Source organism: Podarcis raffonei, chromosome 4, assembly GCF_027172205.1.
Source record: "Podarcis raffonei isolate rPodRaf1 chromosome 4, rPodRaf1.pri, whole genome shotgun sequence".
NCBI classification, from domain to species: Eukaryota; Metazoa; Chordata; class Lepidosauria; order Squamata; family Lacertidae; genus Podarcis; species Podarcis raffonei.
The window spans coordinates 3,435,135-3,450,775 of record NC_070605.1 but is presented as its reverse complement, the minus strand read 5'-3'; the positions used below and the strand labels follow the sequence as shown (position 1 = coordinate 3,450,775).

The 15,641-nt window shown below is 50.0% G+C and overlaps 1 protein-coding gene across 1 annotated transcript in view; it reads right to left on the bottom strand.

Moving 5' to 3' along the window:
• Positions 1 to 12,479, bottom strand: part of LOC128412050 (sodium-dependent proline transporter-like) — a 31,732-nt gene extending 19,253 nt beyond the window's left edge. Inside the window, exons 1-2 of the mRNA XM_053384880.1 lie at positions 12,358 to 12,479; positions 3,471 to 3,711 (exon numbers count right to left, since the gene is read on the bottom strand). Of these exons, the coding sequence (XP_053240855.1) occupies positions 3,471 to 3,711; positions 12,358 to 12,390 (274 nt within the window). The 5' untranslated portion in view covers positions 12,391 to 12,479. The remainder of the gene's footprint in view (positions 1 to 3,470; positions 3,712 to 12,357) is intronic.
• Positions 12,480 to 15,641: the final 3,162 nt, after the last annotated feature.

The following is a 15,641-nucleotide window of genomic DNA, read 5'->3' as shown; positions in this document are numbered from 1 at the left end:
TGCCGTGGGTGAGCAGTTTTCAGTTTGGGGATAAGACCAGGAAGAGGCGACATGATTGAAGTTTAAAAAATTGAGCATTGCAAGAAGAGAGTGGACAGAGGGAAAGTTTCCTCCCTCTCCCATAATGCTAAAAGTTGTGGATGTCCAATAATAATAATAGTAATAATAATTTATTATTTGTACCCCACCCATCTGGCTGGCTTTCCCCAGCCACTTTGGGCGGCTTTCAACAAAGATTAAAAATACATTAAAATATCATGCATTAAAAACTTCCCTAAAGAGGGCTGCCTTCAGACGTCTTCTAAAAGTCAGATAGTTGTTTATATCTTTGACATCTGGTGGGAAGGCGTTCCACAGGGCGGGCGCCACCACCGAGAAGGCCCTCTGTCTGGTTCCCTGTAACTTGGCTTCTTGCAGTGAGGGAACTGCCAGAAGGCCCTCGGCACTGGACCTCAGTGTCCGGGCAGAACGATGGGGGTGGAGACGCTCCTTCAGGGTTACAGGGCTGAGGCCATTTAGGGCTTTAAAGGTCAGCACCAACACTTTGAATTGTGCTCAGAAATGTACTGGGAGTCAACGTAGGTCTTTTAAGACCGGTGTTATATGGTCTCGGCGGCCACCCCCAGTCACCAGTCTAGCTGCCACATTCTGGATTAGTTGTAGTTTCCGGGTCACCTTCAAAGGTAGCCCCATGTAGAGCGCATTGCAGTAGTCCAAGCAGGAGATAACTAGAGCATGCACCACTCTGGCCAGACAGTCTGCGGGCAGGTAGGGTCTCAGCCTGCGTACCAGATGGAGCTGGTAAGCAGCTGCCCTGGACACAGAATTGACCTGCGCCTCCATGGACAGCTGTGAGTCCAGAATGACTCTCAGGCTGCACACCTGGTCCTTCAGGGGCACAGTTACCCCATTCAGGACCAGGGAGTCCTCCACACCCACCCGCCCCCTGTCCCCCCAAAATAGTACTTCTGTCTTGTCAGGATTCAGTGAACTGAATGTGGGGAGATTCAGGACAGAGAAAAGGAAGGACTGTGGAACTCTCTGGCTCAGGAGGCAGCAATGGCCACCAACTTGGATGGCTTTGAAAGAGGATTGGGCAAATTCATAGAGGAGGAGAGGGCTAGTGATGGCTCCTAGTCACAACGGCTATGCTCTGCTTCAACATATGGAGGGCACCAGGTTGGCAAAGGCCGGCCCGTTCCTCTTTGCAATGCATCAAGCTCAAAAGGCGTTTAGTGCCTCCAGCTGCATCTGCTGGAACATCCCCCGAGGGCGGAAACTGCAGAGATGTTGGTGACGAAACGCAGAAGGATTTCCCAAGATCTGAAGCCTGGGGCCTGGTTTGCTGCAAGTGCCGGGGGCCTGCACTTTCAATTTCTCCTTTATATTCTGGAGGTTTGTGGAACTGCCTGGTGGGATGCAGAGAAAATACCCGCCACTCTCGGAGACCTGCTCTCAGCTTTGCCTTCTGAAGTTTAAGACCGTTGGAGAAGGGATGTTTTGCAAGTCTTGCCCAGAAGAGGAGCAGCCTCGGTGCACTGCCAGGGCAAGCTCAACTGCAGCTGCTTTAGGGTGGCAGCGCCAGAGGGTACAATGGGGACAGTTGGGCACCAGCCTCTCCTTGGGGCGAGGCTGCAAAGTCCCGCGAAACCACAGGAGGGAAGATGCAGAGATGCAGAAACAGAAGCTGTGAATCCTCCTAAAAGCGCACAGATTCTGCGCCCTGGCTGTAAAATTGGCTTAAGTTTCCCCTGAAGGAGCAGGTTCATCGCTTGGGGGTCCTCCTGGGTCCTTTGCTGTCGCTCGAGGCTCAGGTGGCCTCAGTGGCCCAGAGTGCCTTCCATCAGCTTCAGCTGGTGGCCCAGATATGCCCCTATCTGGACAGGGATAGCCTAACTACTGTTACCTATGCTCTGGTAACTTCAAGGTTAGATTACCGCAATGCATCTGAAGACGGTTCGGAAACTTCAGCTGGTGCAGAATTCAGCAACCAGGTTGCTCACCAGAACAAGACGGTTTGAACCTGTTGCACCGATCCTGGTCCGACTGCACTGGCTACCAATTTGTCTCCGGGCCCAATTCAAAGTGCTGGTTTTGACCTATAAAGCCTTAAATGGCTCAGGACTGCAATACCTCAAGGACCGCCTCTTCCCATATGAACCCACCTGGACCCTAAGATCATCTTCTGAGGCCCTTCTTTGTGTGCCTCCTCCTCGAGAAGGCCGGAGGGTGGCAACACGAGAACGGGGCCTTTTCTGCAGTGGCTCCCCATCTGTGAGATGCTCTCCCCAGGGAAGTTTGCCTGGTGCCTTCATTATACACCTTGAGGCGCCAGGCAAAAACATTCCTTTTCAACCAGGCCTTTGGTTGACCTGACCAACATCCTATACCCTTTTAAAATGTGGTTCTTTGCGGGGGGTGTATTATTGGGTTATGGCTTTTATTTTTATTTTATATACTGTGGATCCTTTTATGTGAACCGCCCTGAGACATCCGGGTATAGGGCGGTATATAAATTCCAAAAATAAATAAATACTGTATTTTTTGCTCCATAAGGCACACTTTTTTCTTCCTAAAAAGTAAGGGGGAAATGTCTGTGCGTCTTATGGAGCGAATGCGTGGTCCCTGGAGCTGAATTGCCCAGGAGCGAAAAGCAGATCATGCTTTTTTTTGAAAGAAGGAAGTGGCTGTTGAAACAAAGCGGCTGATTGGCATGCGCTCTTGAGTGAGATAAGGGACGCTAGCAATAAAGGAGGCTGCCTGGGAGGGGGGAGGAAAAGACAGTGAACTTGCAAGGAGAGGAGACAGGAAGATTAAAGCAATGAGGAGAGAAATTAGAAGAAAAGGAGGAGCAAAAAACTGCTCCAGCTAAGGAAAAGACCCTAAGGCAAACAAGAGGGAAGGGAGTGTTGAAAGGAAACAGCTGATCGGCAAGCGATTGGGAAGGAGATAAGGGACGCTAGAGATAAAGGAGGCTGCCTGGGAGGGGGGAGGTAAAAGCCTATGGATCCTCAGGATTTTTACATTGGGTCACCCCAAATTCACCATCAGATCACATAGCATGTCCATGGCTACAGCCTGCACCAAAAAAACCATGCATCCACTGTTTCGTGGGGTCGCAATGGCGCAAAAACGTGGTTACAAAGCATGGATCCTCTGGATTTTTGCATTGGGCTACCCCAAACTCACCGTCAAATCACATGTCTGTGGCTGCAGCATGGACCACAAATATCATGCATCCACTGTTTCATTCAGAATATTTTTTCCCCTTGTTTTCCTCCTCTAAAAACTAGGTGCGTCTTATGGAGCGAAAAATACGGTAGATAATAAATGACCAAGAGCAAGCCATGGAGCTCAGGCAAGGACCTAGCTCCCCACCCTCTGCCAAACCCACCTCAAGCTCTCCAGCCGCCACCCTAGGGACTAGAAGCATGAGGCCCCCCTTTGCCAAAAGCATCCGAGCCACTCACCGCCCCCGTTGCGATAGCAGAGATACGGGAACCTCCACACGTTGCCCAGTCCCACGCAGTACCCGACGCAGGAGAGGAGGAACTCGTACTTCCCTCCCCACGTCCCCCGGGGCTGGCTGGGCTCAGGGACCGGGGTCACCGGCTGGATCTGGAAGGACAGCTGGCTCTGGGCTGGACTGGCAGGAGACGGGGGGACCCGCTCCAGGGGTGCCCCGTTCATCAGGACGGCCCCTCCCGGCAGCTGGAGGAGAAAGAAGGAGGGTCACTGGAAATCAAGGCAGGAAGGAGGCGCTGCAAAAAAAGGCTGCAGCATTTCATTTTGGACTTTTTTTTTAAAATGTATCTTCATTGATTTAAAATAAATACATTTATGGGAAAACAGACAAACAAAAAAGCAAGCATGCAATCAATCAAACAAACAAACAAACAATGGAGAAATCAAACAAACCACAACATACGAAACAACAAAATTAGTATAACATCACTTATAATCCTGATACTGAAATCAATTATAAAACTTATAAAGAAATTAAAAATGACTTCCAATTAATCTCACTGTACTTTATCAATTAACTTATACCACACGGTTGCATATTTCTTATATAGTCTCTTTTTATCTCCCTAATAACTTATATTTATACAGTCTAGTTCTGCCAAGATGTTTCCTTTTATACCATAGTTTGTAAAGTATTCTTTAAAGATTCTCCACGCCTTATAGACCTTTTGTTTCGGTCGGCCTCTTATCCTTCCTGTCACCTTCGCTAGCTGCAGATATTCTACCATTAGGTTTTTCAGTAGCAAGGAATTGGGAAAATACAACAATACCCAATACAGCATTTTGGACTTTTTAGCTCAGTGGAACTGTCTCCCTCGGGAGATTGTGGATTCTCCTGCCTCAGAGATTTTAAAGCAGAGGTTGGGTGACCGTCTGTCAGGGAAGATTTGGCTGAAATTCCTGCATTGCAGTGGGTTGGACTAGATGCCCTCAGGCTCCCTTCCCACTCAACAATGCCTGGAGGCCATGGATTATGAAATAATACGCAGTTGAAAAAGTTGACAAGAGGAAAAGTTGTCAGGAGTTCAGCCTACACTCGAGTAGGACCCTGGCAGAGACACATGCCTGACTGGCATGTTCTCTCCCTCCTGGTCATTCTTTCAGGAGCTTAATTAGCTTTCTTCAGCCCGAACATCATAGCGACCGATGCCAACAGACACCGGCACACTTAGGGATCCACAGAGTTTGCGCACCTTGCACATGACAGACCTCAGCAACTCAGCATTTTGGCTAATCTACTTTATTTACATATAAACACACACGGAGCACTACAACATGGCTCCCTCTCTCTCCAGCATCAGACAGCAAAGAGAAAAAAGAACAAAGGACAACAGTCCCACTTCACGGAATGCAGGAACACAAACATCCTGTCTCCGTCACTTCCCACTCTGTGGAATGAAAACATACACCGTCATGTGATAGACAACAATCCCATGACTGCAAACATGGAACCGGAATTCTAACACCATGGAAGAGAGGGTGCAGGGCTGTCTTTAGCATATGTGCCGCCGGGGTGCAAAGATCCGCCCAGCGCCTTCAAATTTAGTTTAGCCCCCGAATTAACTTTTATTATGCTTTTGTCAGACACGACGCTTGTGCCTTATCTCTTGTTTATGAAAGAAGGGAGGGGGGGGAATGTGTTTCTTGCTTAGCATTTGTCGTAAAATGCAGAAAAAATGCAGCTCACACCGGAATTCATAGTGTTTTGGATGCCTAACTCCAACCAGTCAAAAACATCTGAAGATCTCCAGCTTAGTGAAGGAAGGCAGCAGTCGAGCAACGGCCCCTGGGAGCCCAGCAAATGTCTCTGGTCTGTTTCGCCAGCTTCCTGTTTTGCACCCGCTGCGATTCCCAGAAGTGCCGGGCAGGTCATGCTGAGGGCACCCTGTTGACTCCTCGTGTGGTTGGATCCAGACCACAGGCCCACAGCAGTTCCCAGGAACGAGGTTTCGTAACCTGGCGGGTTTTGAGAGCCGCTGGATTCCACAGGTGCAGTGAGAAGGATCGCTTTGCACCCTCAGAGAAGAACTCTGAATCACCCCACCCTCCACCCGCAATATAACAATATATTTTAGTGATGCAAGATGGGAGGGAAATGTATGCATTTCTAAAATTGATATGCATTCACATTTTTAAAATTTGTGCCATCTGAAACAACTAAAATGACACCAATCCAGTCTGACTAAAACATATTTCGTTCATTTTTCTTGCCGTAGTACAGTGGATACTCGGGTTGCGAATGTGATCCGTGTGGGATGCATGTTCGCAACCCGCAGTGGTGCGTTTGCACACACACAGGTTGTGATTCAGCACTTCTGCGCATGCGCAAAGCGCAATTTAGCGCTTCTGCACATGCACAACCACCGAAACCTGGAAGTAACGCATTCCAGTACTTCTGGGTTTCGGCAGACCACAACCTGAAAAAACGCAACCTGAAGTGTCTGTAGCCCAAGGTATGACTGTATTTAACTTGCATTCTTATACTTCAACTAATCTAAAACTGTATAATTAAAAAGAGCAGTGAGTGTTCAGTACGTAATTATTGTAAGATAATTTAACAAAAACTCCCTTATATGTGGAATGGGGAAAAGACCAAGACTATGATCAGACTTCCTTTCAATGTATTGATTTCAAAGGTTTCCAAAAGGTATCCAGATTTATTTATTTTTCCTTGGAAGATTTCCAAAAGCTAAATTTCCAAAAATTCCACACCTCAGTTGCTTTACCTCAGCGCCTTCTGTGACATCATTTGGCCCCCTCCTTTGGGGGAGGTTTTTAAACGGAAGTTGGACGGCCATCTCTCTGGGAACTTTATCTGCAATTCCTGCATTGCAGCAGCCAAGTAGGCGGAAGAGGTTGAGGCGTCACTGACGCTAAAATGCACAAGGGGGAACCAGGCAGGCCCGCCCCTTTGTTGTTGAACAGGGCACTCCCCAAAAGCGTTTCACTCTTTCAAACTTTTGTATTATCCAGGCAAGAGAGACGGGTTCGAATTTCCACTCGGGCGCAACACGCGGTGGGCCCCTTCCGCCAGTCATCATCGCTTGGCCTTCATTGACTTGGCCTTCATTTCCTCCAAGGAAACGGATGATAAAAGCAGAAATAATCCAGTTGGGCCAGGCCAGGGCACATCAGAGGATTTCGTGTGATAAGCCCCAGGGGGGAGGTGGGGAGGCAGCTCAGGAGTTAATAATAATTGTTTAGTTGTGGGTGAACATATCAGATGACACAGCGATTCTTCAAACAGCTCTTGTTTATTCACAGGCCAGAACAGAACTGAACTAAAGGGTTCAGCCAGCCTGCTTATATAGAGCTCAACTACAAAGAAACAGTAACCACTCTCTGTAACTATCCAATCATGGAACGTCACTTTCAATCCCTTATTTGCATATGTGGACCTGAGTGAAAACTATCTACAGTATCCCCCTGCTGGCCCAGGGTGAGAACTTCAGTTAATAATAAATTAATAATAATAATAATAATAATTTGTTATTTATACCCCGCCCACCTGGCTGGGTTTCCCCAGTTAAAAACTGGATCTCTATAGATTCAGTTGCTGATCGTATAGGTTAGGAATGTGGAAAGCCCTTGGCACCACTTCCTGCAAAACTCAAAAACAGCAAGAGAGAACACCTTTCTTCTTCTTCTTCTTCTTCTTCTTATTATTATTAATTATTATTATTATTATTATTATTATTATTATTATTATTATTCTCCACCTACCTGGCTGGGTTGCAAGGATCAGAGAGGGAATAGGCTTAACAGATGCCACATGCCAACACTGTGCAAATTGAGAGAGGATCACTGTCAGGCAGCGTGGTATAGCGGTTAGCATGTCGGACTAGGACCTGGGAGAAACCAGGGTTTGAATTCCTGCTTGGCACTAAACCCACACTGGGTGGCCTTGGGCCAGTCCCTCCCTCCCTCCGTTCCTCTCAGCCTATCCTGCCTCGCAGGGTTCTTGTGGCAATTAAACGGCAAGGGGACGGGGAGAATGATGCGTGCCACCTTGCGCTCCCTGGAGAACAAGGTGGGATTGAAATGCAGTTAAACCCACCAACAAATATTAGGCCGGAGCGAAGCCTCGGCGCTGAGAGCATGCGGCATGACACAGAGACTGCTTCTGAGCATGTGCAAAGTCCCTTTCCCTCCTCACAAATTAGATACACCGTGCTCTAGTTATCTCCTGCTTGGACTACTGCAATGCGCTTTGAAGGTGACCTGGAAACTGCAACTAATCCAGAATGCGGCAGCTAAACTGGTGACTGGGAGCGGCCGCCGAGACCACATGATACTGGTCCTGAGAGATCTGCATTGGCTCCCAGTACGTTTCCGAGCACAATTCAAAGTGTTGGTGCTGACCTTGAAAGCCCTAAATGGCCTTGGTCCTGTATACCTGAAGGAGCGTCTCCACCCCCATCATTCAGCCCGGACACTGAGATCCAGCTCCAAGGGCCTTCTGGTGGTTCTCGGTAGTGGCGCCCACCCTGTGGAACTCCCTCCCACCAGATGTAAAGGAAATAAGCAGCTATCTTCTCTTTAAAAGACATCTGAAGGCAGCCCTGTTTAGGGATGTTTTTAATATTTAATGCTGTATTGTTTTTAACACTCAATTGTGTGCCACCCAGAGTGGCTGGGGAAGCTCAGCCAGATGGGTGGGGTATAAATAAAATTTATTTATTATTATTATTATTATTATTATTATTATTATTATTATTATTATTATTATAATATCTGGGTGTGCACGCCCGAGACCATGACACTGTCGGAGACAGGACATATGGCTGGTGTACAGAAGCAGGAGGAGCGAGGGGTCAGGCGGGAGAGTCTCTCCATGACCCCGTCACCTGGATAAGTCCAGTAAGTGGCTCAACAGGCTAGTCCTGTGCATTCGTAGATGCTCTGCTGTCAGAGGCAGCGATACCTGCAAGTATCTATAGCTGAAAGTTCTAGGAGGGGCGGGGCAGCGCCGCTGCTGTGCTCCTGTCGGTCCTGATTTCGGGCTCCGCTTGGGGGCATCTGCTTGGCCACTGGAAGAACAGGATGGTGGACTGCAGGAGCCCCTGGCCTGATCCAGAAGCTCGGCTCTTCTTATCTCTTGCGTCACAGTTTAAAGCTCAACCCTTGAATGGCAGACCATATAACCCGAGACCATATAACACCGGTCTTGAAAGATCTACACTGGCTCCCAGTACATTTCTGAGCACAATTCAAAGTGTTGGTGCTGACCTTGAAAGCCCTAAACGGCCTTGGTCCTGTTGCCCTGAAGGAGTGTCTCCACTTCCATCGTTCTGCCCAGACACTGAGGTCCAGTGCCGAGGGCCTTCTGGCGGTTCCCTCGTTGCGAGAAGCCAAGTTAAAGGGAGCCAAGCAGAGGGCCTTCTCGGTGGTGGCACCCGCCCTGTGGAACGCCCTCCCATCAGATGTCAAAGAGAACAACAACTACCAGACTTTTAGAAGACATCTGAAGGCAGCCCTGTTTAGGGAAGCTTTTAATGTTTGATGTATTACAGTATTTTAATATTTTGTTGGAAGCCGCCCAGAGTGGCTGGGGAAGCCCAGCCAGATGGGTGGGGTATAAATAATAATAATAATAATAATAATAATAATAATAATAATAATTGTGGCAGCTCAGAAGAACTCGGCTGCGTTATCAGGCCAGTGGCCCATCTAGTCCAGCAAGCAGGATTCGAACACAAGACCAGTGCTCTCCGCTCCTGTGGTTTCCAGCAACCGGCATTCAGAAGCAGGTCTTTGGCCAAAGCACAGTCTGACCCCCTCTCTCCTTCTGTAATCCTCATAGAACTCTAGCCCAACGGTTGCCGTGAATTTGATTCTGAATCGGTTTTAGAATGAATTGACTTTTGAACAGATTACGCTAGTAGGATTGCAAGAAGTTTTGTAAGGGGAATCATTTGAAATACTGCAAGAAAGATAATGAGGAGAATTATTAGTCAAGGATAATTAAAGGCAATATAGAAATTAAGAAATGCATAATAAGGGATATTATCATAGGCATTGATAGAAGTCTAAAAATATTGTATAAGATGAGAAGTTATGTCGTATGACTGTTGGAACTGATATGTTAAAAAATTAATAAAACTGTGTATTACAAAAAAAAATGAATTGATTTTAGAATGTATTTCAATTAATCAATTGCAATTTTATGTAAACTGCGTTACTCTTATTGCTGTTAGCCACTTGGAGCCCGGCTTCAGCTGGGGAGGGCGGGATATACCGTAAATAAATTATAATTATAATTATAATTATAATTATGGCTGCCTCCGACTGCAGGCGCAGAGTTGAACCACCCCTAGCTGCCTCCGCGCGTCCTTCTGAATGTGCACCTAAGAAGAGCCTGGATCTAGGCTAAAGACCTGTCTAGAATCACAGAAGGGCAGAGTTGGAAGGGGTCCCAGGGGTCATCTAGTGCAACCCGCTGCGATGGAGGAATCTAGTCTGGCATTCTGTTCACACAGTGGCTCACCAGATGCCCCCCAGGGAAGACTGCAAGTGGGGTGGAGGTCCGTGGGGGTCTCTGCCACCTGGAACTTCCTGAATCCCTATGGATTCAGCCAGGCAGAGGAGCCTTTGAAGGGAAGATTGGTTTCGCAGCCTTGAAGATTCGCCAAACACTCGCTCACTCTTTTTACTGAATAAATGGGGGTGTGCGCTGTTTTCCTTGCTGCGCCAAATGAAAGGCGTTCTGCTCCCATTTGTGGAAAGGGGCCCAGCTGCGCTGCTGAAAGGCAGGATGACGCGTCCCATTTTCAAAGAGCCCTTGCTGCGTCCAAGTTACCAAACTTCAAAAGAGGAAACAGAGCTGGTCTCGAAAGAGCAACAGGCTGCCTGGTTAACCCTTCAGTCCCAGGCTTCTGGCAACGGCATGCAAGCACCCTGGCAAGGCAGGAAACCCCTGCTCCATTCTGAAGGAAATCAGCCCTGAGTGCTCACTGGAAGGACAGATCCTGAAGCTGAGGCTCCAAGACTTTGGCCACCTCATGAGAAGAGAAGACTCCCTGGAAAAGACCCTGATGTTGGGAAAGATGGAGGGCACAAGGAGAAGGGGAAGACAGAGTATGAGATGGTGGGACAGTGTTCTCGAAGCTACCAGCATGAGTTTGACCAAACTGCGGGAGGCAGTGGAAGACAGGAGTGCCTGGCGTGCTCTGGTCCAGGGGGTCACGAAGAGGCGGACACGACTAAACATCAACAACAATGCTCTCAATGGTTTGGGCCAGGGCTATTTGTCAGAAAGTTCTTCCTGATATTTAGTCAGGATCTTTTCTTGTAACTTGAATCCATTGCTTCGAGCCCTACCCTCCAGAGCAGGAGAAAACAAACTTGCTCTACCATCTTCCGGGTGATATCTAAAGATGGCTCTCGTATCTCCTCTCAATCTCCTCTTTTCCAGGCTAAACATACCCAGCTCCTTCAACCGTTCCTCATCAGGCTTGGTTTCCAGATCATCTTGGTCGCCCTCCTCTGCACATATTCCAGCTTGTCAACATCCTCCTTAAATTGTGGCGCCCAGGACTGGACCCAAGACTCCAGATGTGGTCTGACCAAGGCAGAACAGAAAGGGACAATGATTTCCCTTGATCTGGACCCTAGATTTCTGTGGATGCAGCCTAGAATAGCGTTACCTTGGTTTTTGGTTTTTTTTTGCTGATGTTGCATCAAACTGTTTCTTACAATCTCTTTCTGTTGTTTTGCTTGCTGGCTGCTTTGGATAGATGTTTGCCCAGGAAAGCAACTTAACAACATTTTAATTAAAAATAAATAAATAAAGGGAGACAAGCTGGCATTCTTGAGAGAGGCAGGGCTCCCTTCACAGTATGCCGGAGTCAGGCCAGATGCAACAACTCCCATGTCGGGCCACCCCCTCGCATAACACAGGTGGGATAGCAGAAAGGTGCAGTAGCAGGAAGTTAGATGAAACTGAGGGAGCGACGCCCTGTCTCTCCTCTGACACAGGTCTGTCGTGATTCTCCTAACAGATCCTCAATAACAGGCTGGGTGTGCCACGCCAGGAGCTTTTACGGTTCAGATCAGAGCAGGGCATAACGAAAGGTGGAGTTGGGCTTCCACAGGTGGTGTGAATAGGTGAGAAAATCAGCAGCAGGAAGGAAAAGAACCACAGGACTGTAGCTTGGAAGGGGCCCCCAGGGTTCATCTATTCCAGCCCCCACAATGTAGAAATCACAGCTTTAAAAATCCCTGAGAGATGGCCACCAACCTCCGCTTTAAAAGCTCCAGTGAAGAAGAGACCATCTTTTGGCCGAACGGCTCTTAACAGCCAGAAATTTCTCCCTAATGTTTATCTGGAATCTCCTTCTTTGGAAAGGGGAGACTCTGGAGACGAAGTCTGGACCGTCGAGGGACTTAGGTTCCCCTCCCCAAGCTGGAAGAATCCTGACTTAGGAGAGAAAGTGGGGTGCTGCTGGGGCTCATCTCCGTTCTGGGCTCTGAGGTAGGAAGTCTCTGCCCCGAAGTCCATCCAATCTTGGCTCAGGAGGGGGCAAAATCTGGGCAAAAAATAGACTTTGGGGTTCCTTTAAGGCCATCAGGTGGAGAGATTTTGGGGGCAGAAGCGAGAAGCGACCCCACCATCAAGAAAAAATCCTTCCCACCAGCTGCGCCAGGGGGCGTTTTGCGCGCAGTTCTTCACTAGGAGAGTTCAGACACTCTGCACATGCCCAGACGCTCTCGGAAAGCGGCGCCGAGCTGCTACTGCAACCGCCCCCCCAGCAGCACCAAGGGATCCCGGGGCACCCCCCTACCCCAGCCCGGCCCGCTTCAACCACTAGGTGAGGCTGCCCCTTCACTCACCGGGGCGGCTGCCGGTTGAGCCGGGGTATGCATGGCTGCGGCGGCGCTTCGGCCCGACGGGGGCCCCTGGGCGCGGCAGACCCGGCGCGGCTGCCGGCCGGAGAAAGAGGAAGCCGGGCGGGGGGCGGGGCGGGGGCGGGGCCAGCCCGGCTCACCTGCCCGCCCTCGGCTCACCTGGGCCGGCGGAGGCTCCTCCCACAGGGTGGGAAGCTTCTCCCAAGCGGCCCCCGGGCGGTCCCTGGGCGGCCTCCGTCGGAGTCAGCGCTCGGGGGCCGCTTTCTTGGGAAGGAGAATGAAGGCTCCCCGGAGGAGAGGCAGCGTGGTGTAGTGGTTAGAGTGTGGGGCTAGAGAGATCAGGGTTCAAATCGGACACCCCGAGGTTCTCCGGGTGCGCGCTTGGGTTGGGCACTGCCTCTCTGCCATAGCTGTCAACTTACAGATTTGAAAATAAGGGACCAGCAGCCTCGAAAATAAGGGATCAGCAGCCAAAATAAGGGAATTTGCTTAACTTATACATAAATCCAGCACTGATGGAGCCAGGCTGCTTTGGCTGCCACTGACTGTGTTTTGCAGGGGGTTGGACTAGATGATCCTAAGGGTCTGCAACTCCCACCCAAGAAGAGGGGCAGACAAAACTGATGAAGGACGTCGAGATGGCAAAGCTTACAGGCAGAATTAGAAACCAGAAAGAGGACCTCTTTAATAAAGAATGGGGAAAGTTTATGTTTATGCTGCACTGGTTGGAGGGGATGCTAAGCAGCACGTTGGGGTTGCCGTCGTCCTGGCGCGAGGAGTTCCATCGGCCCTTCCCCGCCCGATGGGGAAGAGGGAGGGAGAGAGACTCTCGTTCACGCCACCTGCGAGCCCAGCATGAGGCGGTTGCGGCGTGGCCATGGCCGCACCACCCTTCTGCATCCCTCCCCATCCCCTCCTCTTCCTCCTCCCTCAGGCCGCCTCCTCAGCCACTGCCGCCACTGCCGCCTCCGGCTTCCCCTGGCAGCGTGGCAGAAGTCTCGCAAGAGAGGGGCTGCCTGCCCGCCCGCCACCACCCGTCTCCTCACGACGCACCCCTGAGGGCGAAAAAGGAGAGACGGAGATGCGGCAGCTCGTGTGCGCAGTCTCTCTTGCGGCGGACGACCCCCAGCCACTGCTTCCCTCCCGAGCCGGGCGAGCATGAAACCCGGGAAATTTAAGGGACAGCAGCGGGACATGGAGCTGGGATAAGGGAGTTTCCCGCCAAATAAGGGACGGTTGACAGCTATGCTCTCTGCACCTGGCCTACCTCGCAGGGTCGTGGTGGGCATTTCGTGTAATGAACTCCTGGGAGGAAAACGGTGGGCGGGAAATGCAAGCAACCCATTCGGATCCATAAGCACCCACTGCTCCCCAAAATGTATGCAGGTAACTAAGGAGATGCGCATGGATCTGAGGCGCGCACAAGCGGAAATGGGGATTTGGGGAGAATGGAAGCGAGGAGCCCTCTGCCTTTTCCGAGCTGAAATGGGGCGGGGGTCCGCTCTGTTTTGTTTGGAAAGGCTTCCTGCCTGTGCCCGCGCCCTTCTCTGGGAAGATGCCTGCCTGGGATGGAGGGAGGGAGCCTTCTGCGTCTTTGGAACACCCTCCCACCAGATGTCAAAGAGAAAAACAACTACCAGACTTTTAGAAGACATCTGAAGGCAGCCCTGTTTAAAAAGGTAAAGGGACCCCTGACCATTAGGTCCAGTTGTGGCCTACTCTGGGGTTGCGGCGCTCATCTCGCTTTATTGGCCGAGGGAGCCGGCGTACAGCTTCCAGGTCATGTGGCCAGCAGGACTAAGCCGCTTCTGGCGAACCAGAGCAGCGCATGGAAATGCCGTTTACCTTCCCGCCGGAGCGGTACCTATTTATCTACTTGAACTTTGACGTGCTTTTGAACTGCTAGGTTGGCAGGAGCTGGGGCCGAGTAACGGGAGTTCACCCGGTGGCGGGGATTCGAACCACTGACCTTCTGATCAGCAAGTCCTAGGCTCTGTGGTTAAATAGGTTATTGTATTTTAGTGTTCTGTTGGAAGCCGCCCAGAGTGGCTGGGGAGAACCAGCCTGATGGGCGGGGTATAAATAATAAATTATTATTGTTATTATTATTTCCCCAGGGAGCGTCTCACCTGGGCGCAGTCCCTCCGCCTGGCGTTCCCATCTCCACCCACCTGATGACTCAGGGCCCCACCTGCCAATTAGACAGTGACCTGCCTGAAGCCAGTCAAAAAGGCTCACCCCTGCCTAGCCCAACCCCCTGCTGGATTATTAAAGTTTATAAAATTATGCTCAGCCTGCAGAACGTGGATAGAGAAAAGTTTTCTTCCCTCTCCTAGTGCTAGAACTTGTGGGCACCCAATGAAGCGGAGCACAGGAAGATTTGGGAAAGGAAAAACAAAATAAAATCCTCCTTCATGCAGCTCAGAGTTAGACTATGGAACTCACTCCCACAAGAGACAGGGATGGTCGAAAACATAGATGGCTTTAAAGCAGGATTAGGTAAATTCATGGAGTAGGAAAGGACTATGGATGGAATAGCCCTCAAGAGTCCTCTCTTTTTCCCTGAATTGGCCCAATCCCCTTTCAAAGCCATCCAAGTGGCAGGGAGTTCCACAGTTTAACTCTGCGCTGCATGTCCTGAATCTTCCAGCATTCAGCTTCCTTCACATTGCCATCTCCCTTTAAAGTGCAGCTCATAGATATTCTGATTGATTGATTGATTGATTAACCCAGAGCGCAAGTGCTTTACCTGAAATGCCACGAGACGCTGCTTTGTGTTCGGAGTTTGGTCTTCGGCTGGTAGGATCTGAGATACGGGATGTGAAACAGCATCCTCTGCCGATGAAAGCCGGCCATGGCAGCCGCGGAACGGATTCTGGCAGCAGCAGGAGATGCAGTTCAAAGGGCCTCTTTCATGTCTCTATATCAGTGCATAAGCGCATGGAATGTAGGAAAACAAGCTTTCTATGGACTTGTTTATTAAGGTTGCATCCCGCCCAAAGAGAGCCCAGGGCGGCAACAACTGCTTGCTTTAAAAAAATAAAAGAAAAGGGAATCCAGCGTTTTCTCATCGGTCTTGTTGTGATACCGTCCTTTCCCATCCACACCCCAAAGTGCACTGACGCTGTACCTCTTTTTAGCAGTCATGGCTTGAGGAAGAAGAGCTTGCCTGGATCAGGCCCAAGGGGGGGCCTATGTGGGCCAGCCTCCTGCTCCCGCAGGGGCCAACCAGGTGCCTCTTGGGGCAAATCCGCACTCAGGATCCGAGC